Source organism: Clytia hemisphaerica, unplaced genomic scaffold (genome assembly GCF_902728285.1).
Source record: "Clytia hemisphaerica strain Z4C2 unplaced genomic scaffold, Clytia hemisphaerica genome assembly, whole genome shotgun sequence".
NCBI classification, from domain to species: Eukaryota; Metazoa; Cnidaria; class Hydrozoa; order Leptothecata; family Clytiidae; genus Clytia; species Clytia hemisphaerica.
Genome location: NW_027104525.1, coordinates 524,723 through 550,431, shown reverse-complemented (window position 1 = coordinate 550,431; position 25,709 = coordinate 524,723). Strand labels below are relative to the sequence as shown.

At 36.3% G+C, this 25,709-nt stretch overlaps 1 protein-coding gene across 1 annotated transcript; it reads right to left on the bottom strand.

The window, feature by feature from the left end:
* Nucleotides 1-5,495: 5,495 nt before the first annotated feature.
* Nucleotides 5,496-25,168, bottom strand: LOC136822025 (bridge-like lipid transfer protein family member 3B). Its single transcript, XM_067078244.1, has 11 exons — nucleotides 24,965-25,168; nucleotides 19,928-20,090; nucleotides 19,494-19,532; nucleotides 19,208-19,293; nucleotides 13,997-14,270; nucleotides 12,976-13,351; nucleotides 12,048-12,289; nucleotides 10,912-11,125; nucleotides 9,450-9,556; nucleotides 8,487-8,567; nucleotides 5,496-8,113 (listed from the first exon to the last, which is right to left on the bottom strand). Exons 1-11 carry the CDS (start codon nucleotides 25,006-25,008, stop codon nucleotides 5,639-5,641), a joined length of 4,101 nt encoding a protein of 1,366 aa, XP_066934345.1. The 5' UTR covers nucleotides 25,009-25,168; the 3' UTR covers nucleotides 5,496-5,638.
* Nucleotides 25,169-25,709: the final 541 nt, after the last annotated feature.

The following is a 25,709-nucleotide window of genomic DNA, read 5'->3' as shown; positions in this document are numbered from 1 at the left end:
TGAACAAAAAAGTCACGATGTGGCAAGATCTATACCTTGTTGTTTTGTCGAAGATTTTCACTCTCTTAAATTTAAATCGATTACTGCAAGTACACGCACTGGTACGCGATGCTTCAACTATCTGAAGCAGCCGGCGGAGTGATTGTTTAGAAATATGTGTTCTTATCTTAGGAGACCAAATGTTACAACCTTTCAAATTTTTTATGCAAATGATGTGTTCTGATTTCTAGGAAACCTTTATCGCACTATTTGTCTCCCTTATCACTACAGCACCTGACCCCGAGAAAGTAGGTTTCTCATTTATTAGCATTATAGCCTTAAAGATAGTTAAAATTCATAAAAAATTGTTTCAGAACATACTGTTACATTTTATCAAGTTTTAGCATAAATTAATTTCTTTCAAATTAAAATATAAATCGACGTTGATGGAATACAACCGAATCCAGGCATTTTTTAAAATAAATTCTCTCTAAGTCGAAATCTATTGGAATTACGTTATGATGATAGGGAATTTTCTTACTCCTTCTGAACTAAGAAAATGGGTAAAGTAGTCTATATCAAGCTTCATTGTCCTAAGTTAGATATTTTGACGAAAATGTTGGACCTATATTTTGGGGGTTAGTTGACCTACATTCTGGAGGTCCCCATAACCCGAAATAAAAAGTCTGTCAAACTACATAAAAGTCTCATAACAGATCATCCCTTATGCTACCACGCTTTGCTTTAAAGAAATATGGCGAATGTAACGATCTGACCTGGTTGTTTAGCAAAAACAATTAAACCGTGTTACTTTTTTCTTGAAAACGAAAGTGAAAGTGCCTGGATGGATTACAATGTTTACGTTTATGATTGGTTTTCAATTCTGTTGGGATTGTTTTGCTTCAGTCAATCACCGTGATCAAAAGCTCATTTAATATTCATCTCATATCTGGATACTCTGTACCAGAGTGAATCTCTCGTTTATCGCTTCGCAATACACTCTGTGCGCGCATTGTCTGTTTGATAAAAAAGTTCCCGAACGGAGACCTCTGCGAAAGTAATGATTTACAAATAGCAATACTTCTCTCATCGCCTCCCTCTTTCTCATCGTCACTCCATCGCAGCGGTCGGTTTGAAAAATCTCAAATGAGAAAAGACAATGACAACAGATAATTTTAAAATTAGCCGTAGATACTGTATACAGACGAATATCTGGATGATGATACGCCAAAATGGCTTGTAGAGTAAATATGTGTCATAGGCGGAATTTAGAACCTGCTTGGAGAATATATACTTCCATAACATGCTGAAACAAAATGCTACTATTATCAGTGGGGGGCGTACGATATTTCGGAATCGCGGAAATCGACCCTTTTTTTGTTCGGAATTTTGGAAATCGAGCAAATTTCGATAGGTTCGCAGGTTTGGGGCCTCCAAAACGTAGGTGTAGTTAAAATCAAATTATTAAGCCCAGTGGTAATAAGGGGAAAAACTATGAACATATTTGTGTTTTCCCTTAAATTTACGACCCGATGAATGTAAAATTTATGATTTTTATAAAATATCTCAAGATTTTCGATAATGCAAAGTCCAAACTGAAAATTTAGAAATTTTTAAAATGACATTTTTGATTTAACAACGTCTAAATCAAGTTTCTGAAAACCTCTTTTGAAAATAGTTCCATTCATGTATGGAATGCTGTGAAAATTTTAGAAAAACAGCTTAACTGAAACTGAAAATATTAAGCTTTACAGGTATTTTTCTCCTATATTTTGCAAAAAAATGACAGAATTTGCCGTTTTTGCTGATTCAGCGAAAAATTTCATAAATAATGATAATTTTTTGTTATAAACTATTAACTCAAGCTGGTTGGAGGAATTTCAAAATATTTAGCTGCTTCTCATATTTAGAACTTTCGGTTTTATCAATGCTGGTTCTAGGACCCCAAAATACTATGGTTGACCTTTAAGATGCTATATGTTTTACCCATCCTCTAAAGTCACAGATGTATCTGCATTTTCTGAAAGGCATTAGGTGTAGACAGTTTCCTATATCCCATTCTCATAACTTATTTTCACTATCCAAGGAGCTAGAGTGAGTTATATATGCAATTTTTTATCAAATTTTGGTGTTGTAATACGCAAATATGTTATTTTGAATCCGTCTCAAACCATGTATGACCATCATTCTTTCAAAATAATCAAAAATCGTCTATTTCTGATGAATGTACAGGTCAGAATCCTCATTTTAATGCCGACCTACGTTTTGGGGGCCATATACTGTATATGTCAACAATTAATCAATTTTCTAATCTTTTTTTTTGAAGATGGGTCTTTAGTCACCTCCGCTAGTTCCAGAGAGGTTCTCAAAAATAGAAAAGTCGGAAAAGTCCCTCTTTTCTGAGAAATATTTGAAAATGATAAGAACAATTATTAATTCTTTTCCGAGGGTCTCGGCCCATCGTGACGAAAAGTTGAAAAATAAATCATGTGTAGAGTTCATTATTCTCAAGTCCGTTAACCTCGGTGGAACACCCCACCGATCGACAAAATAATGCCCCCCCCCCCCTCGAACAATGAACTTACCATAAGGTGTTTTGAGTGCAATTGATATCTTTCGGGTCTATACATCTGATTGGAGTGGTTTTATGTTCATTAGTGTTCACATGTTGTTGAATGTATGATTTGGTAACGTAAATTGAGGTTGCCGTGTTGCCGCTGTAAGTCCTTGGTGACTGTTTGAATTCGCTCCTTTTTATGTGCCAGTATATGCTTAGCTGAATACAAGTATTTTTAATGCTTTTTTTTCTGTAAAGAAATATAAAGAAGGTCTTTAAAATGGGCCTTAAAAGAACAATATTAATTCTAAATGTTAGATTGCCAATTTATCGGAAAGCATAAAACTAAAATCTTTTCTAATCAAAAACCATAATCTTCTCTTGGAAACTAAAAACTTCAAAAGAAGGTCCGAATTGGCGATAAAAATGGTCGAAATAAATATATTTCAAAGATCTGATTTTGATCAAAAAGATATATGAAAATCGAAATATTAATAAGCGAGGTCGAAAGTTTCAGAAAAGTATACAATAAATTTCTTCATATTTTCACATTTTCCAGCTTCGGTTTTCATTTTCAATTTTTCAAATTTCTAAATTATGCTCCAAAGCTTGCATCAATCTGCTTGAAATTATCTTTCCAACGAGAGTTACCTTTAATTATATTTTTTTTCCAAGTGCAATGCTCAAAAAAGTTACCGTTTGATTGATTCAATTGTATTCAATTGGCCCGCTCCTAGTTCTTTAGCGTGGGCGGCCGCCAATACGCCCAACAGAATAGGCGTCAGATAAGCCGTACGGTAGCTTGATTGGTTCCGGTTCGCCGTAAAAAAACAACCAAACAGTCGAACCAATATCGCAATCGAACTAATTGAACATACCTTATTGACCCTTTTTACGCCGGCCCTTATTGGCGTTATTTTTTCGTCGCTGGCATAATAAGGGCCAGCTTAGCTAAGGGGTTTGGATTAAATTAGGGCCGCGGGCTGCTAAAAATGAAAAACATGGTGTGGTGCTATGGTATAATAAGGGCCGATGTCAAATTAGGGCCGGCGTAAATTGAAGATCAATTGAACGTAATTGACAATCAATCGAACATAATCGACTATCAATCGAACCAATTGAAAGTCAATCGAACTCAATCGAATATTACCCAGGAATCGATTGAGATTCGATTGCGTTCGACAATCGAACCGCAATTATTCGATGTTCGATTACGTTCGATTGGTTCGATTGTGATTTTAGTTCTAACTTGTTCCATTGACACCGTCTGGACATGGAGAAAATGTCTACTTCGCATCTTAGTCGTTATTATACGCAAAATACAAAGAGGAATGAATACGTAGGGGTGGTACAGTCACTCTCGCTCGGGATTGTGGATGGTGAAATTTGTCGCACTTTTTAATGTTGCGAAGAAGGCACTTTCTCCCCCTCCGATATGCTATGTCCAAACTATCTATCAGAGGACTCGAAAACGACCAGATAGCTATATACTTTACTTTCGTATTGATAAAAAATTTTCTCTTGAATAATAATCATCTAAATAATAAAATTGTTACTTAGGAAATTTCAATTTCGAAAAAAAAAAATCCATAATAAAAATTAATTTACTGAATATCTCCTTTCAAAATTTCTAAAAATTCAGTCAGTTTTGAAACAGCAAAACTTCTATTCGAAAAATTAAAAATTTCCCAAAATGCAATTTTCATGACAGGACAGTTTTTCAAGGGTCCATGCTAAAACTTATACATCTATCCTGCTTGGCGAAAAATTAGGAACTAATATTTATAAAATAAAAAAAAAATACGAAAAATTTGAAAATGAAAATTTGTAAAAATCTGAAATGAGAAAATCAATCAAAAGAATTTTTAATTTCGGGGTTCGCTAATATGGTTCGATCCCTTGAGTTTCAAGCCCGAACAGCTAGAGGCGAAACTTTAACTTTTCTCAGGCAAGAGAAATTGAAGCAACTTATTTCCCATCCAAAATACGCATAGAACGCGCCATAATCATGACAACGGATTGTATCTAGCGGCCCCTTTGTTTTGGAAGACTACATTTTTTGAAATTTAGCGATAGATTTTAGTTTCAATCCGACGTTTGTGTAAAAACTACGCGCGGGCGTTCTGGATGGGAAATTGGTTTCATTTCCCATCCAGGAATCTCGCATCTAGCCCTTCGGGCTTGAAACTCAATGGTTCGATCGAAAATCAATAGCGAATTCAGCTCACCACTGCAGATTCTTCATGGTACTGGTATCTCAAAACTGAAAAATTAACTTTGCAAGGATATATTTAGGTTTTAAAAACAATTCAAGCTATTATATTTTGAAAGCTTTTAAAGATATTTAACTTGATACATAAAAGCACCAAAAAGTTTTCATATGAATGCTTAAAATGCTTCTATAAATCAAAAATTATTTAAAAATTTCTCAAATATATTTTATAAAAAGGCTTTTCATTTTGAAAAGCAATATTTCTATACCCTTAATTCTAATTTTTTGCTATGTTATTAATAATTCTTTAAAGCAAATAATTGGATAAATCTGAAAACCTAATATGAATGGTGAAAAGAACTAAAATCACTCAAATAACCTTGACAATCCTTAAAATCGAAATTAAAAAAAAAGGAATATCATCGAATATCGGCACTGAACCCTAACCCTATAGCGCTCCTCCACATCTCGCACATCATAATTATTTCAACTAGAAATTTGCACGAGTTCCAATCCCGCAGTTCATTTCAAAATGATTGGAAAACCGTGAAAGTTATTACCTTTCTTTTGATATTGTAATTAATTAACGTGCAAGAGCAATTAACGTAAGGAGGATGTGATCACAAGTTGTACAAACGAATAAATTTGTGCAGATTCGTTGCTATTTTAAGATTGTGCGCTGTGCTATTGAAATACATTCAACTCTTATAATTCAGAGTTGAATGAGAAGTATAGTTTGTTCGGATTAGAGAAAAATTGAAAGCATAATAATATTTCGAGGGTTTCCCTTTGATTGAGCCCGAAGATTAATTCGAATTATAGAAACCTGGAACAAAAGAAGTTCGAATTACCGAGAATCCATTGTACTTTAAAACCTATACGAATAGATTTCATGAATGCGTGGGTCGTTTGGATAAAGTTAAAGATCGTACACGTTTCTGTAAATCGTCATTCTCATTATTTGATAACATCAACTCCAGTTGCAGTTTATCGATTACTTTTAACAATGATTCACGCTCACTGTGTAGTCCATTTACTTTGGCATTGACTATTTTCAAATCTTCAACTAATCTACCATTTTCATTAATCAAAGCATCCACTTGTTGTGTGATGGTGTCTGCAATCGATGTACCCACACTGGAAGCATACGAGCCACCTATGGCACCAATAGTGGTGTCTAGTTCGTTATTTGGCAGGTCTATAGGTCGAGGATTCCGTTCTTGGGCGTTTGAATTCAGAATAACGACTCCGTTCGAATCTCTTTCGACGTGTAGTTGACTGATAACGATATGAGACGGTGGCAACTTAATAGTTGATTTGTATCGTCTTTGTTTGTCATCATATAGAGAGATATCAGAGCTTGAGATACTGACTTTAAAAGGCATCGTTGATTGTACAAATTCATCTTCACCAAATTCTGTCAGATTGTCAACAGTCGACATCAAGAGAGCAGCTGCTAAAGATGAAATCCGGATATCAGCAAATCCAAGATCTCTACCATCTTTAGCAAAATGTTCTGCTTCCGGTCCTGAAATTAGACGTAATTTCAACATGGCGTCACCAGCTAGTGTGCTCATATTGATGTTTTGTTTGTCCTGTTCTTTCTCTTCGATTATAGAACCACGTGGGTCCAAAACATGTCCATATTTCATATTTCCGAGTTCGTTGAGGTTGACGTAATTTGATGTAACTTTGACGATTGAGTTTTCGCCAACAGATTGAATTCCAACTTTAACGTTGTCAGCATGGATTCGGAGGACGGAGATGAGTTGGTTTTCACCAGAAGGTTTCAAGTTAGCATCTACCAACGGGTCTCCCGCTTGAACTTGAGCGTCTCGAACTTCCTTGTAAGTTTGTTCAGCGTATAAACTATCATTGAAACTCGAGTTCGATAAATGTCTTTGTAGATTCGACTCAGGTGTTAGTTCTGTTGCTGTACCAGAGAGTTTTCGGTTCTCTGATAAATTTGGTGTTCCTGGGTTTGGTGTACCGGTCAATGATTGTGATCGGGGACTGGTTCCCATGATCGAGCGACCACGACTGCGCATCGGAAGAACGTAAGCATCACCAGATACAGGAATCTCTGTGGTCATGGTCGATTTCTCAATCTTCTCTTTTTCATACTGGACCCTTTCTTTAAGACTCAGTCGCTGAATAGGGTCGATGCCAATGCAAGGTGCTAAAATTAAGTCTATCAATACGTGAGGAACTGAGATGTTTAATATAACAGAATCTTGGTTTGAGGTTGATTCTTCTAGCGTTTGGTTATCTGTTTGTTTTTTATTGTCAAGTTCAATCCGACTCATCATAGACCCAACATTTTCTCCGAGTCTCAATAATGAAAGTAACTGGAAATGATCCAGTTGTATTTGAATAGTTTTCTCAACGTTCATTAACAAAGCTAGTGTTGGGAGATTCGTGTCAAGTGGTTCCGGCTCTATGTTGTCGCAAACATCAATTGGAGGCTTCGATATGGGCCCAGGATCTTCACTAGCGATGGCGTCATAGGAGGGCGGTAGATTCTCGATACTGGTGGTGCTGGCGTTTTTACTTCCACCACCCCCGTAGGGCGGAGGCGGGCCACCCCAAGCATAGTTCTCACCCGAGATAGCAGTATTTGAAACGGAATGGCGAGGCCCTTGATTTCGGACTGGAATATCGATCAGGTCTGAATCAGAATGGGCGGGACGAAGTTGATGGGCATTACCACCACCCGATGCAACTTGGAGTAATGACGAGGTTAAGGGTTGATTTTCACTTGAGATAGAACTACGTTGACTATGGCGACTTCCTAAACTTGGTGATTGTTGAAATTCATCTGATTCGCTGGCTGACTCTGCTGTCTCTATACTGGATCCGGTGGATATAGGACTTATTGGACGATCATCAGATGTTGTGTAAGAGACAGACTGGCAAACCCAGAGACGCACTGGAAAGGCGTCAATGAAAGTGATTGGTCGTCCTTTAGCTTTATCAACGCCAACAAACTCCATCCAAAGCTGATCGCACCAGATTCCCCAGATATGATGTGGTAAATTGTTGTCGCGTTTCAAGCGTCCGTACAAGTCCTTATCGCGTCGAGTGAGATTCTGTAACTGGTAACAGTTGATACTATAATCGTTAAGCCATGTTGAATTTGAGTACGGCGAAAAGTCGGATTTTTCGTTTGGGTAGCAAGACATGTCGGCGTATTGTCGTGATGAAATAAACGATTGGAGATCATTGAGAACGTCAGCTTGTGCGCATTTGGCACCGACACGACAATTAGTGACGACGGTTTGTGAGATGAGGAGTTGGAGACCGGTTGGCCGTTCTTCCACGTGCTCTTGTTGAGGTCGCTTCTTACTGTCGAACGGTAGCAAAATCTAAAAAAAGAAAACCAATATGGAAATTTCCGGGTGAGGTTTTGCGTTGCTTAGCTTTCTAGCTCATGTTTTATACCATAGTTATGCTTATAAGATCGTTTGCCGTCGCTAGATTATTTCAAAAGATTTCATTTTACCACTTTAGTTTCAGCGGGGTCAGCGCAAATCTTTCAAAACATGAGTGAGAAAGCTAAGTTACGTAAAAAAATTCTAGGGGTGCGGTTTTTTCTGAACCACCCTTACTCTTACTAGCAAATCAAAAGGAAAATCGAAAGCAATTTGCCGGATTAGTACCGATACAATAGTCGTATTATATTAGCTACAGTTTGGACATCAACCGCTAGCAAGTTTGGACAATGACATATAAAAATACCTTGGGCATTAAGCATTCCAAACGGACGTTAACATGCTCAGCGAAACCTGCTTCTTTTACAACAAATTCTTTCGTCCAGTCCTGCAAAAAAGGTTAAATATTTCAAATACAGTAGAGTTTCTTTAACAAGACTCTTTTTTCAAGACTCTACAACGTGAATGTATCCTCAAGTCGAAAAGGTTTTATGGCCCCTTCAGTCAACAATGCCTTATAACCCTTACTCCAAAACTCGAAATTTTCTCAACTCGAACAAAGTTGTGTTCTCCATGCGTATAATTAAAGTACATTTCAAATTAGCTGACAGTAAATTTTCAATTGCGTATTGCTTTTGATAGATTTCGAATTAGATAGCGATTTTATACTTTTTGGATAGGCGATCCGGAGTGGAATATTATGCGTATAAATTTTTTCTAAAATTTTCAAACACGAAGATGAAAAACGAAAAAGAAAAAAATCAGCTTTTTATCTAGCAATGCTATAGCCACCATTTTTGGACTTGAGAAACTTCAATCTTTGCCCATGTCAGCTGTGAAATTTTTTTCTCGAAAAAAACAATTCAGTCGAAAGATATTGGACACGAAAGGAGGCTAGGCAGGCAATAAAAGTACACTGGGTACGAGGTTGAATCATGATGAAACCATTGAGTTTCAAGCCCAAAGGGCTAGAGGCGAAACTCTAACCCTTCTCAGGCAAGAGAAATTGAATCCACTTATTTCCCATCCAAAACGCGTATAGAACGCGCCGTAATCATGACGACGGATTGTATCTAGCGGTTCCTTTGTTTTGGAAGACCACATTTTTTGAAATCCAGCGATAAATTTTAGTTCAATCCGGCGTTTGTGTAAAAACTACGCGCGGGCGTTCTGGATGGGATGAAATAAGTGGTTTCATTCCCCATCCAGGGAATCTCGCCTCTAGCCCTTCGGGCTTGAAACTCAATGGATAAAACAGAAAACTTCATACCAGTCCGGCGGCGACACTTTGCGTGAATCGATTGAGCCATACGCACGTTAACGGGTCGAAAGTTAATTGAAATGGATTCACTTGGACGAACACGTTTGGTGATGGCACTAGAATATTTAGAGAAAGAAAATCAACTAACCATGATATTTATATGTAACATGTCCTGAATAAGTGTAAAATAGCCTCTACCTTTTATTAAGCGGGGTTCGAGGTAGACTAGAGTCTACTTTTAGCTGAACTTTGCTTTTTGATAATTTTTTATGACGCTGAGTCCATTGAAGTAGACTAGGAGCATTTGGCAAAGTCGCCATTTTGAAAAAAAATATTAAAAATCCAAATAACAATAAAACTACTTGGAGTTGAAAGATATAATCAAAAATGAGAAACAAACACGATTAACAGATTTGCAATCCCTTATTCTCAAATAAAAATATTGCTTTATACTGTTTTTACCTTCCAAAAACAACTAAAATCTGGCGGACTGTTTTACAGTCCGCCTAAGCAAAAGCATATTACCATATACTACCGGGCCACTTAATCGCGCCAGCCAGTCTATAAAAAAAGCTTTAAGTGGACCCCGGGCTAGGTTCGAGGTTGACACTTTTTATGTGGAAAGAACAATGACTATGCATAAAGAAGTTGTGCAGATGTGACACTTATAGAACATAATATAATAATAGCAACTCCCTGAGAAAAATCTTATAAAATGTACGTGTTTTTGTTGATTCGTTGCGTGCACTGGAAGTCTCTTTAACTCAACCTCCGTGTTCCCTTAACCCTATTCGAACTAGGGGGGGGTCTTTCTGTTCGGAGGTCAAACTATTGCTAATAGCTCCTGAAATAATAGAGCTTTTGCCATGAAACTTTTATTTAGCTTCAAAATAAAAAAAAAATTTGACACCTAAATATTTTCACACCTTGCATGATGACATTTCTGACAGTAAGGTGTCACAAAAATTGACACTTTTCCAATACAAATTTATTTTCATTGTCAAATATATCGTTTAAACCGTAATTTATTGAATATTTAGGATAAAATAAGCATTTTAAACTCAGGCAACTTTTTTCTAAAGCCTTTGTTAGAATACAACAGCTATTTATAAGAACAAAGGAAATTTTCGGTTTTTGATCACTTTGGGCATGATGAGTGACGTCATCAAAAATTTTTTTTGTGAAAAGTTACCTTACGTCACAAGGATCTTGTGTGCCAAATTTCATCCAAAAAGACCCACTAGATCAAAAGTTAAGGGGTGGTACAAGCCCCCCCCCCTAGTTCTGAACCGCCCCTAAAAGCCTCTAGGTTGAATAGGGTTAACTCGAACAAGTCTTGTGGTGCCTTCAGATAACATCACTATAAGCCTTACTCCGTAACTTGGACAGATTTGTGTTGCGTGTTCGAGCTATGGAGACTCCACTCCAAATTATTTGAGATAAATTCGTTACAACATTAGTTTTCGCTTACCAGGTAAATCCGTTGATCCTGTATAATAATACGTGGTATGGTCGAGTTGGATGGCTGGCATTTCTTTGGGTAGGAAAAGCGACTCTTTCGCTGATTTCAAGAAAGGTTGAGGGTTGTGTGTACTTGGGGTAGTGACTTGCATGATGCTATAGTCTTCGCAACGAACGAGAAAGTAACTTTCGTACATGCGTGGAGGTCTTTTTGAACGGGCCTCCTGTGAATAAAGGAAAATAAAATAGTCTTTTTTTACACAAGATAAGAATAAACGCCAGGGCGTTTATCAAAATAGTTTTTAGATTTTAGAAGGGGCGTTCAAAAGAAGGGGCATTTATTGAATTTCTAGCCAAGATCATCATCATCATCGTCTTTCGACCACGGTCGAGATGATGGATTCCACCCTCTGGCGCCAAGAATCGCGGTCACACATGGCAGTCTGCAGGTCACTATAATGAAGTCCAGTGTCCCTGGTAACTGCGTGAGTAAAAGTTAACTTTCTCGATCTTTGAACCAGCCGCTTGGGTTTCCAGAGTAAGAGAGAGGAGATGACTTCTGTGGACGCACGAAGGCAATGACCAGCAAACTGAACACGCCTAGCCTTTAAGATGTTTGAGATAGGCTTAAGCGAACCATAGATGGTGTTTTTGGTGGGGTGATCGCCCCAGGAAAGATGTTTAACTCTTCTAGCCAAGATAACTTTGATAAAATGAATGGAAACCTCTTTTGGCCTTTTCATTATCATTCGAGTACGAAATGAAAATTAAGGGATGTAGAAACGGGTCAAAATTCGAATACTAAAAGAATACGATTATTGTCATATATTTTCAAACAAACGCCCCTCTTTAGAGGGGAGGTGATGTTTATTCCAGGGGGCGTTTTTTCAAAAATTTTCCTGCAAGGAGGGATGTTTATTCGAGGAATACAGTATATATTTTGCCCAGTCTTGCTGTTGCAACTCACCGAAACAAATAAGACGTTGATTCGTGTAATAAACATAGTGATAAGCAAACAAACTATATAGAGTTACGTAATTTCCACCATTATAGAAGCTAACGTTCGAATTGCGTAAGGGATCACCTGTACAGATTCGAATGTTACGTAACTTTACAAAACATGAAAACCTATATAGTCAAACTTACAACTGTAGCAGTTCTAGGTTTTTTCCATCTCTTTCCTTCTGTTTCTTGGAAGTTATTCAACAACTGGTGTGCCCATCGACTCCTTTGGAAAGCCATCTCGTCGTCCTGTTTAGTGGAAATCCTTTTTGTACCAACCACGTGATATGGGTAGTGATCCAGACCGATATTGAGTAGCGAGATCTGTAGAGCTGCACCGGGTTCGTCATAGATAGAGGTGAATTCTGTCTTCTTGTTTAAATTACCTGACAAAGAAATTTGAAAACTGTTGGATCTTTCCTCGTTAGGAGAAAACGGTTCGATAAAGAGAGTTTTTGATAGTATACAACGATACAAATAGTACAATGAGCTGAATTTGTTTCCGGAAATAGGAAGCGTGCATTTTGGACGTCATTTTTGTTGCATCCTGAATATTTTGAAAATCTAATGCCTTACATGATGTCGATAGAAAAGATGATTCAGCAGTGAAAATCTACTCATCTACTTAAAATTAACATTTTTCTCAGAACCAATAAAAAAAGAATATAATTTGTTCTTCTACAATCAGTGCCGTAACATATTGGCACTTTTGGCTAATTTACCATTTTTCGAAAATTGAAGTTCGAGCGAGAATGTCAATTTCAGGCCTTTAACTTGATTTCAACGACTATTTCGATCTGGGAGGGATTTATTGGTTTCTAGGCTATATTTCGAGCCCTACTGGACCATTTTTGAACTTTTGGTTCCTCAGATCCTAAGTTGATCCTAAGGTCCTAAGTCTTAAGTCTAGCGTTAAAACTCAGAGTTAAAACTCTACCCTTCGAACCTACTTTAGAGCAATTGCAAATCGATTGTGGTTTCAAAAAACCCCGGTGGATTTCCTTTTTGTGCCAAGTATTTCGTCACCGATTGTAGACTCGAATGCAATGTGTTCGCTGGATAAAGATCTTACCATTTAGCGAAGAATCGTCACACAAGTGAAGATCTATCCTGTGTGTTCTTAAATGCAAAGATGTCTCCGGTATATCATAGGCGTTGAACAGCTGATCTTGGCTTTTTACACCGGACGATTTAGTGGGCATATCCTCTTGTTTGGCTGCTGTCTGGTGCGTGATGGGTAGATGCTTGTTACGTAATTTGATGATGTAGTGAACGAAACTCGATAATTTGATGATCTGCGATTGTGTTAGAACCCATAAGATGTCATCCAGTATGACGGCCAACTTGGATGCAACCATGGAGCAATCTGACATTCTCTTTTTGATGACGAGTCGGATCATACTGTTGTTAGTGATCAATCGGAGTGGTGTTGAAGGGATTTCCTTAGACTGGAAATGCAAAAATAATGGTTTCAATAGACACACATGAAACACAAGGAAGACTCTCCAACCCTCAAAGACTAACAGTGCGAATTCAATTTGAAAAACCACAATATGAATTTAAAAGGTAAGTTCGGACGAGTGACATAAACCCAAGAAGAGGAGCCAAAAATATTGATGTTACAAACATAATAAAACTTAACTGACGTATCTGAAACAGTAAAGGATCGAATATTCAATTGAGAATTTTAGAACTTTTAAACTAGTTTTATAAAGCAAATCCCGCCATGATTAATATATGTATTATTCAAATTTTAAGACAGAAAATGTAACTTATCAATGGGCTGTTCCATTTGAAATCCATACAGGGTGTGGGCGGACCCTGTCACGGATAATTCTTGCAAATATGTGGATAATCCCAGGAAAATGAGAAAATTTCCTAAAAGAGCTTCGAAATTTCTTTTTCAAACATCAAAGTGTGTATGGACGAACCAAAATCAGTCTTTTACCCCCTGGAAGTTTTAAAATAACAGTTTACTCCCTGGAAAAAAAAACTTTCCTTAGAGCAATTGGAAATACCCTGTATGGGTATCCCATGGGTATAAAATGGAATGGCCCAATAACCTGATTGAGACAAAAGGGAAACTTCCATACCTCACTCATGTAAGCAGCATCTGCGTGCACCCTCATTGTTCCCCATTTGATTTCCTTAAAATTAATCACTTCATCTTTGTCGTCGTCTTTTATTCTCGTTTGTCGTAAATTTGTCGCTTGTCGCCATTCAGGAGTCGTACTCTGTACTATTACACGAGATATATTGACGGTAGCTTTGAAACCAATCGAGGTAAACGAGACGGTGAGTGTGTTAATCGAGACATACATACCGTCGACTACTTTCTCAGCGAATCCATACTTGGTCGGTTTAGTCCTGAATGTAAAGAAAGTTAGCTATAGTTAGCTTCTAGGGAGTTATTTTTCTTCGAGAGAGCCAAATGGTGCCAATGTTCACAATAAACAATGTTTAGAGGCGAGATTCTTGGATGGGTAATGAAACCACTTATTTCATCCCATCCAGAATGCCCGCGCGTAGTTTTTACACAAACGCCGGATTATCAACTAACTAAAAAACTGGGAACTAACTGCTTTATCTATATTCCATATATTTCATTTTCTATATTTTCTCAGTAGAGCCATATTTACTGTTGATTGATAATCTTTTTATATGCCTACAGATTTATAAAGTCCGAAGGGCTAGATGTCGTACTTTTCCTGAAAGGTGCGCCGTAGTTAAGTAGGAAATCCTACCTAGGTCACGTGGCATTACAATAGAATTTCAGCTAATTGACCAATCATAAGCTTCGCGGGCTTTCGAAAACAATAGCAACATTATTTTTTGCGATATTCATATTTTTTTGCTTAGAAAAGCTTAAAGCACGACATCTAAATAGCCCTTCGGGCTTCTTATAAATCTATGGATATGCCCCACCCCCTGGTCCTTAGAAAGATCTTTTTTCGAATTAATTTTTCATTCTGGAAAAATGTCAGTACGAGCGTCCATATTGCACAAGGTTTCTTTGAAGAGATATTTTTAGATATTTTAGATTTTTAAATTATTTTATCAACTTTTATACATACAAAATAAATTGATGTGAGTTTCATATGAAACGACGTAATTTAAATATCAGCATGAAGTCGATCGAAATAATTTTCTCGTCTTCTTTTTAAAAAGCTTATCCAACATTTATCAAACATCATACCTTTGTTATGATCATTCCAAAAAGATCATTCTCTACAAAGTTTAGACGTACAAATTCTTTTCTCAGAATTTAGCCTTAAAATTAAGGACTTTAATTATTTTTTTGGGGGGTGGAGGAGTTGATAGTGATCTCTTATCAGTTTTAAATTTAAACATTCAAACGAGGGGAAATTATAATGGCTACAGTATTGTGTTATTTTTAGAAAGTGTTTTTAATCTAGAATGATCACGTGGAATAGACCTTTTTATAAATTACGTCACGAACATCATTTGCCTCGTTTTGAAATTTTTGCCATATTGATTAATTCCCAGCAGATTTTATTACAACTACTTTCTATTCATAAAAAAATGTCTCAAATGATATGATCACCATGCAAATTGTTTGAATACGAGGCAAGTGGTGTTTGTGACGTAATTTATGAAAAGGTCTATTGTAACATTATAATCTGTATTCACAGGCTATAAAAGCATAGCTACAGTAATCCATCATTAGTATATTCAGGAAATCCAGTACCTCTAGGATATAAGATGGGTTTGTTTGTGATGGTGATGATGTTGGTGATAGAGGTTTCATCATCGATCACATTCTACAATATTGGTGTATTTTCAATCTGCGCCAATCAAACAACAAATAAAACATTGTGGCACCAAGAGGCCGAACAATATAGGCGCGTACTGGCCGATGTTGTTCAATCTTCAAAAATTACACTCTCGTCAACTTTGGCAGAGAAAGCTAATAAAATTGAATACAGAACTGTAGATGTGTGTGAAGATCTAAACCATCTAACTTACGTTGCAATAGAAATTCTACTTGGCGTACAATATAGTACCCCATTCCCTGGCCAAGCTTTCAACCAATCACTTGTTGCTTTCGTTTTCACACATCTACCTGAAAGGATGAGCCTTCATTTCATCAATGTCCTATCCTTCACCAATATCAATGTCCATTACTTTGAGGTGACAGAGCTTTCAGATGGTAGAACAGAATCTTCTAGAATGATAAGTTACATACAAGATCTCTTGGCTGTTGTGAACAAATTTGATTGGCGAGACCTGTTTTTGGTGTCTTTATCTCAAGAAGATGATGCTTTTCCCTATCAGGTTTATTATAATTTAAGTATATCTGAATTTCGGAAAGCAAAGAAATGCCTGCAACTTCATAAACTAACTTCTTTGGCAGTTGAGGAAAACGATTTTGGAAAACCCTGGCTAAAAGAACACGAGAAACCTGCCATCATACTTTTTGGTAGAAGAATGGAAACATTGAAGATGCTTTCGCGACTGAAGGATATACATGGTGAAATTGGGATGCCCATTTTGACTCATGATTCCCCATTTGGATATACCTTTGCCGAAAAAGAAAACCTTCCGGAAACCTTTTTCAGTCTGTTAGATAGCCACAGGTTTAAAATAGCATCATCGAGCCGAAAAGATTACAAAATATCAAGTGAATCGAAAGATATAGTGAAAAAGTGGAGAGAATATTTGAAAAATGAATTCAACATCATCTATAGTAACTCTATTTTGGTCAACCAATATATCACATACGCTCCTTTGTTCAAAGACGACCTTAAAACACAGCTAACAGACATCAATACAGTCCTTGAGACTGTCCAGCCTGATTCAAAAGGCTACCATAAGCCCATGTTCAGCATAACAAATATAAAAAATATGACCTGCTTATACAGCTCTTGTGCTATAGATATGTTTAATAGACATTTGGTTAGAAATCTATCTGATTTATTACTCTCAAACACAAATAACATATCAAGTCCAACAAAGTGCCCACAAGAAATCTGCGTACCAGGAAAACATAAAGTATACCGTGAAATAGCAGGCGGTTATGGATGGAGATGTGATTTATGCCCTGTCAATTATCACAAATCAACTATTGGCGATAATGGATGCATACCATGTCATGGCAGATTCAGCATCGATAATGGTGATCGTACAGCATGTATCGATCCATACATAGATGTTTACCAAACACCAATAGAAAGAACACTTTTCAAAATCTCTTTAAGTGCATCTTGCTTTGGAGGCTTTTCAACTATGGCAACACTGGTTTTATTTATAAAGAAGCGAGAAACTCCTGTGGTGGCAACAGCAGATTCTAAAATGTCAATATTACATCTGTTTGCAATCCTGGTCATTTTCATATTCTCTCCAGTCATCGAAATACTGCACCCATCCATGGAAGTCTGTGTGGGGAAAACCATTATAACAAGCACTGTTTTTGTTTTCATAGTTACGATAGGTTTTGTCAAATCACAAAAACTGTTGAAAGCTTTTCTTAGTGCAGTCCAAGTGACAGAAAATGAGGTACGAAAAACAGTTTCCTGGCAAATATTGGTCATTTTGGTTTGCCTTATCATATGCACTGCCATAAATTACATAACTCTAAAACTTGAGAACACAATATCAGTATTAATTGTTGAATCCAGATTTCAAAGAGTCAGATACTGCAGTACAGCGTTTCACTTTAATATTATGATTGGGTTTGTAATGCTGATACAATCTGCCTGTTTCATTCAAGCATTCAGAGGTAGACATTTACCAAATGTCATGAACGATGCAATGTCTTTTGTATACACTTCGTTCACCACGCTTCTAATGTTTATTGTAATGTTTGTTATTGTGTCATTTCAAAAGCCAGTTGAGAAAGAGCTATATCAACAATTAACCCTCATCGTAAACAACTTGGTTATCTTTATCATGCTGTATGGACAAAAAGCTTTCCGGATTCTTGCCTACCCGCATCAAAATACTAGACAATATTTTCGAGAACAAAGATTAAATGACATAAGACTACAATGAGAACATCTTAATCAAAACAAGTAATACTTTTAAGGACCTACCTGGTTGTGCATTACATATTTATAATTGATATCTACGTGACGTGACCATTAAACAATCATTCAGAACACAAATATTGACGATCTATTAAAATTAATCGTTTGTTTATTATAAAAAAAACATTTAGAAACCAAAATTTCATGCTCTTGAAATATTCTTTCATATTCGAGACTTTGTGAGCAAAAAACATCCATCTCGTCAAAAAATTGAGTAATTTGGCTAAGAACATTAATGTATGCTTATTAATAGTGATTCTTATATATAAAGACTAAACCGTCGTAAACGCCGCCGAACGGACGGGCGGACGAACAGAGGTTAATTTAAAGGACCTCGACCAGAGTAGGTTCAAAAATGTTTATGATATGATGTATCAGGGTTCGAATTAACGTATCGCGTTTCGCGATTCGCGATGCGTTTTTGGAAATGTACGAAGCAAAAATTCAGAAATTCAACAAAATCACGATACAACATATCAAGAATTTTACAGTATTTTGAGCCTCCAAGCAAACACGATGGTTATTTGGCTTGTAAATTGGTCTTTAGAGTGGAGAATGCATCGTATATTGATAAAAACGCATCGTGAAACCTAAAAAATTTCTGCGGCAGGCAGAATTTGCTCACTTCGTTCGCACAAAGTGCAATGCACTTTTAAATCGTTAATTCGATCCCTGTGTATGAACCATTTTCATGTCAATCTCAAAGATTATTATTACGACCATTCCAGCATAGTCATTACAAAATACCCCGGTCTGGAAGGCTTTTGTTTCTTTCTATTGTTAACACTTAAAGCTCACGTACGTAAATGAATTTGTTTTGCATAGTTTTTGATCATACGACTAGAAAATAAACAAGAGTCAAAAATGGTAACGTGATCAAAAAGCGTGCAAATCGGAACTTGTATTTTATTTACAACAAAAGAAAAATTTGACAATAAAGCTAAAACAATACATTACCGAATCAGAGTTTTTTTATAATGACTATGATTACAAAGAAATGGGTAAGTTATCTCATGCTCTTTTTTGACTAGACTGGATACCAATAGAAAGGACCAAAGGGCACCAGGACTCATTATGTACCAGAAAGTTTAAATGAGTATAGCCTCAAACCATTCATAGTTGAAATTTTATCAAAATGATCAACTAGGTGGCTTTAATAGCAAACATTGTCATTGACAACAACTGGTGATGGAAGAGAAATCAGTTTGCTAAAAAAAAAAATACAATGGAAGAAATGACTTATGACAAAGAACTTACATGGAAGCCTTGTTGATGACTGGAGAACTTGATTTTGCACGAAGTTCTTCGGAGGCTATAATTTGCACATCCACTGTATCTAAAATCTGTAAAAGGAAAAAATAATTATACACCCGATAGGATTTTTTAAAACAAGAAATTGTTATACAAAGAATGTTAAAAATGCAGAAGAGACTTATTAGCAATAAGTTGATTTGACTTTAGACCCACACTGAGAAAAGAAGAAACTATTTCAGTTATAATGCAATGGCTTATCGGATACTTCTCATTTCCAAGATTTACATACCAATTTCAAAGGGTCTGACTTCAAACTTGTCCATGGTACCTATAAAGAAAATGTGTACAGATACAGAAAAAAAAGAATTACTTTTTATTAGCTTACTTTAAAAAATTTATTTGAAAAATTTGACACTGCGTACTTTTTACACATTGCTCTTGGGGGGGGGGGTCAAATTAAAGTAATACCTTGTTGAAAAGATAACTTTAAGCAGATTCATGTAGGCTTTGAAAATTTTGTTCCACATTTTGTTCATCTAATTTTCAAATTGACGGAAGATATTGTCTTACTAAAAATCATTTCTTCAAGCCAGCTCCTAGGGGGTGTGTGTTGCTTTTGATTATAAATTTTTTTGATACAGACTTTATATTACTATAGGGCAAAACAGGGGATTTAGTAAACTCATACTTACTAAGGAAGATATCATGAATATAAGAACAAACCTTTGCTGATATACGATTGCAAGTCACTTTACTCAGCTGCAGCCATGGTGGAAATTCCAAGAGATCAGATATAACACCTTCTTCTAATTCAAGATTCGTTAGCTCTCCTTCCCCTTTTAAGAACTTCAAACTCAATGAATTTGGATCCAAATTTTTGGCAAACCTGAAATAAGGTTAAATACATTAGGTAGATAAATATTTTGTTGAATTTTCACAAATTTTTTCACAAAAATTTAAAATCCAAATTTTGGCCAAAACCCAAGGAAGATGAAAGAAATCGGGTGAAAGAGAGACTGATTTGTAAAATTTTCTCAACATCAAAATCTTTTTGGGCATTGGGAATACTTTTGTCAAAGTTATGTGTATTGCATTTATTGTAAAGAGAAAGAGAAATAAGTCAAGTCTGGCCTAGTTTCCGATCCTGATATGGGAGTTTTATTCATAGCTGCTAGGCAGCAGCTGTGTCATAAAAGACAAATTAATTAGATGATGCTATAATTTAAAAAAAGTGATTATATAAGTGATAAGTAGTAATAGACAAAATCCTCCAAAATCCAGTAACTTTTTTAAGCAAAACTCAACCAAGCTGCCTGTTGCTAGCTGGTACAAATTCACCAAAAAAACAAAAACAACAAAGCTATGCAGCACTGACCCAAGCGAGTGTGTCAAACGTCACATGGAATCCATTAACAAATATACTAAATACTTTCTTTTAGAGCGCAAATAGAGCTTAACTGATGTATGTTACTTAACAAAACTTTACTTACCATCCTTAGAGGAGCCCAAGGGGTTACTAGGGTCAAGCAGATGACAGGCAGTGTAGCTCTTAACCTTATATAAAATCTACCAAATGCAGCGTGCAAAGCCCTACATAAAGCAGTTAGTCACACTAGCGCCACGCCGAAATGTATATCAAAGATTAATGCTGTGAAAACGCTATATCGTTTACTTGACTCTCAAACAAAAAAATGCGCGGCAAAACTTCTAAAGGGATTCATGAAAAAATAACCTAGCGCTTTTTAATGAAATTAACATTTTCAAAAACTATGAGAAATTGCCTAAAACTTGAGCCATAGATGAAAAAATTTGAGCCAAGCCAACCTTGAAAACTAATTTGAAGATCAAATTCCCAAGAATAAGATATACAGGGGATACGGAACCCACCTAGATTGTTGCACCGGCGGATAGGCTATTATGTTTCGGTTTGCCTTGTTTAGTCAAGCAAAGCTGAATTGATACATGATATTGGAGACAACTTTGCCTCCAATTTTTTAGTCTTTTACCTTTGTTTCAAGCAGAAAATCTTGAACAAAAGTGAAACCAAGCGAGATTAAAAAATCAAACCAAAACAAGTGGGAAGTGGTCTCTAGCAGGTTGCTAAGAAAACTATGCCGATGCCCCAGACACCTGGAATTTCCTCGTTGTTGGGAATTCAAGATTACTTTTTGAGACTTACCCCGGACTGAACTCATGGAATGCATGATTGATGAACTTAAACAATCAGGCAATCACATGGGCGTCAATTTCTACATACCTATTCCATAGCCAATCTGTCGCAAAGATATTTTTATCGCACAGAAGCGCTTCAAAACACCAGCGTTTTTCAAGTTTTGTCTGGTTTACCCATGTTTCAATCTCGCGTATGCTTAGGGGTCAAGACTAGAACCCCCTAAGACATTTACCTGACCAAAAAAAATCATCATCATCAATTTCGTTAATTGTCAGAATCGTTTACTTACTGGAAATACACAACTTTTTGGAGCTTCGTTTTTTTTTTGGTTGTGCTTCATTTAAAAAATAACGAAGATGAAAAGTTACCATCAATCACACAAGTAAAAGAAGGTATTCCGACTAGTCTACGAAAAGTGCGGCAAATAGATATCGCAAATTAATATATGCATAAAACTGACGAAATCCTTTCTTTCTTATGCTTAGGTGACGTCATCATTGATCTTGACTTGACAATGGAGAACCAAATTTGGCAATGCATAATTATTACGAGTTGGTGTGACACAAAAATTACGCGATCAACGAAGCGCTAGAAAAACGCTCACTGAAAATTGAAACTAGAAATCCATTGAATATTTCACTGATGATAAAGTATCGAACTTTTTGTTTTTTGTAATTGTTATAAATTAATAGGTTTTAAAAATAATTTTTGAAAGTCAAAGCACAATTAAAGTGAAATTAAGATGATTGGGCAGACGGGCGTGTTTTGCACGTTCCGAGATCGGAAATTAGACAAGAGTAAAAGACGGGGGTGCTTTATTATGTGACTCCCCAAGCGATTTGGAGTACACAAAAGTCCGATCGGTCTAATCACTGTTCCCCTTTGGCCTCTATTGGACCGGTCTTTTTACCGCTAAGGCCGTTCAAAATAGAAAGAGGCCGATGCATGGCTGATCATGAAAAGCGGCCATAATGAAGAGGCTTCAAGGCCGCTAAAGGGGCCCTAGAGCAATCCAATGCCTGGTTCGCTTCGTCCTGATGGCTGCTATTGATTTTTTACTTACTTTCACCTAGCTTCGTTTATCAATACCGGTATCAAAATTAGCAATAGAAAACTAGCGATAAAACTTTATCGATACAACTTTTTAAGGGTCCAAGTTTTTACAAACAAAAATAAATGTCCAAAGACATAGTAGGTTGCATGAGTACTTCAACAGACTTTTAAAGAAACAGAACACCCCTGTCTCTTAGCCACAACTTTTGTTGAGCTAATCTGTTTGTAACAAAAGCATTGTTGTTTTCTTCATAAATTTCACTAGAGTTTCTTATGCATACTTTTATCAACTCGTTTTTCTTCGTAAGTTTTAACAAGAATAGTCAACAAATGTCAACTCGTTTTCTATTCACGAGCATCTCTCATGCTTAGTTTTCTGAATTCCCTTTCTTTCTTTGTTTAAGTGCGTCTGTTATGCTTAGTTTTATCAACTCGCCTTCTTTGTAATTTTCACGAGCGTCTCTTACTTATGCTTAGTTTTATCAACTCGCTTTCTTTGTAACTTTTACAAACCTCTTGCGACCAATTTTTTCGATACAACCTTATCAGTTTTAGCGATAGAATTTATTGATAGAATCTTTAACAATAAAACTTTATCAAGAAAGACTTTCCAATGATATATTTCATAGAACTTCCTTATCGATACAAAATAGCCTCGATAAAGAATCTGACATTTTGTCTCATTTTAAGTTTTCAAGTTTTAATTGAATGTCTTGGGATCTTGACAAAGGATCTCGTAACAAAGGAGAAAATACCGTAATTTGTACTCGTCCTTCGGACTCGTGCAAATTACTATTTTCTCCTTTGTTACTCGTGATTAATCGTTAATTGCACTCCAAACCATACGATTAGTAGTACAAATAATATTCAATATACCATTTGTATCTCTCAGAAAATAAATACTTACAGAATAACATTGTTCATTATTTGGAATACCCCCGTATTGACCATTCTATCATGGGCGCAAAATAGGGACGGAAACTAAGTAGCACCCTAAGTGCAAGATTGCCGCCTCATCTTTATTCGCCCATGTGAGAACGCGAGCTAATCATTTTTTTCTCGCGCGCTCAAGGGGAAAAGGAATTGATCGATATTCTTTGAAGGAAAAAGGTCAGAAACAAACCCAAAGACCAAAAGATGTATTTTGTTGTTGAGAATCGATCCTGTGAGGATGAAAAAATTTCTGCTACTGTATGTGTTTTTTTCGGAACGCTGAAAAAATCTCTTTTCGATCTTCCGTAAGGTAAAGAGGTTGCGAGATTTGGGTTAGCGAGGCAAAAATCACTAAAAAGCTGGTAGAATCGTAATCCTCAAAAATCGAAGTTCCAGCTTCACTGCAAATACCCCCGAGAGCCGAAAATAAGGTACGCTTTTAAGGTTCACACATGCGCGCATTTAATTTGGCAAATCAAAGATGGCGGCAAGAGATTTTGTTGATTGCCGACTTGTGATTCTTCGGGATTTACCGTAGAATTGTCTAATATCAACATGCGTCTTCTAAAGTCGACACCGGATCTGTAAAATAATCAAAACAAACCTTGAATGAAATTCTTAGTATCATTCTTATCAAACAAAGTTCATCCATCAAACTAGAAGTTCAATTAACATTGCAATCCTTTCAATTAAAAAAACATAATTATAAGCAGTTTTACACAGCACACGAAACGCATGCAAACTTCCTCGTAACTTTCTCGTGTCCATCATTAAAATTTTACAACTTTATTACGCTTCAAGTCACGTGATAAAAATAATTCACACGCTTAGCCTGGTTTCCCCTTCCTTATTTATCAAAAACACATGTTTTAGGCGCTAAGAGGCCGCACGCCGTGATGGCCAGTATGGCGGTCACATTAAATTCAAAAGGAAACCGGGTTCTTTTTATTATTTTCGGTTCACGGTAAAAAGGTCTACTAAAAAATTCCTCGCGTGCAAATTGTTGTTTTGATTTGGATATCTTATTTTCGTTGAATGAAAGCATGCTAATTAGTTTTTAGTGACATCATTAAAGTTTTCTTTTCGAAAAAAACCCACTTCACGTTTCTTACATTTCAACAATCTGTGACGTGATAGGGAGAGTACAATTTAGTGATTGATTGATAAGTTTGGTATGTATTTGTTTATGTTTGATATTTTATTTCAAAGACCAGCCTAGAGCTATGTCGAAATAACAAGACGCATGTCGATATTAAACAACTCTACGGTACTAGATTTAAAAAACCCGACAAAAAAATTTACTACCGACCGACCGACTGGATTTGAAGATGTTTCATGACGCGAACGGAACATATTTTAGCTTGCCGCCTAATTGATAATAAGAATTTGAAATGTTTTCTCTGGTTAAAATTATTGGATTCAAACAAAGTGGTTTTGTGATTAATTAGCGAAAGATCTATGGTATTATTGACCAAGAAGAGAGCGAAGATGTGTGAGGAACTTTTGAGACAAGTGGGATTTTAAACTATCCATTATTTTTCAGAAAGAAAAGACTAGCTACTGATCTGGCTGGGTAAAAAAATAAACGAATAAATTCTTACTTTGCCAGTTGTTTTGCGATTTGATTCTTTGCCCATTGTGCCATAACTAAACAAAAATCCGAGTTAGGTTTTCATTGGGGCTTTTTCCGAAGAAAATGAATAAGAACTTCCAAATTTTCCTCTGTATCTCATCGACAGTACACCAGTTACAGTCGAGTCGAGTCCGCCGCCAGACTTCCCCTTCTGTAGATGTTTTGAAACTCCACACACATTGAAATTTTTCAAAAAGAAAACAAACCACTTCAGCTATGTACACAACTGTACGGTTCGACATGCTACTTGATGGCTCAATGTATTGATCCTGATAAATCCTGTACATATGCAGTGGAAAGCGCATGTGAACACACAGGAAAGAGGCCCGGAATCTTCGAGTTAGAAAACTTCGAGTTAGCAATTTTCGCGTAAGATTTCGATTAGTACTTCTGCCTCATCAAAGTAAATTATGCGTCCTCACTAATCGATTTTTCATTTAAAAAGGATTTTCGAGTTAGGATGAACTCGATTTTTTTCAAAAAAACCTTAGTTAGCTAATGAATCCTTTTTCACAACCTTTTTTTCAGGCGCATTTTTTTGTATGGAGAAAATCCAAAAAAAAACGAATAGGTCGGCAATTGTAACAAGGCAGATTTTTTAAAGAAAACAGTAGGTGTGGTGATGTATCTTCTATTTCTATGTGCACCAACAAAATTTTCCTTCAGAAACATAAAACTATATTTTGAATGCTTTCGATGCTTGAATTTCCCCC

Bases quoted from the DNA above. Each gene is read 5' to 3' on its own strand.
- LOC136822025 (XM_067078244.1), bottom strand. From the start codon at position 25,008: ATGGCACAATGGGCAAAGAATCAAATCGCAAAACAACTGGCAAA. The intron at 13,352-13,996 runs GTATGGAAGTTT...TTGCATTTCCAG, and splicing joins ATGCTGCTTACATGAGTGAG to TCTAAGGAAATCCCTTCAAC. The intron at 8,114-8,486 runs GTATTTTTATAT...TTCTTTTTTTAG, and splicing joins TGGAATGCTTAATGCCCAAG to ATTTTGCTACCGTTCGACAG.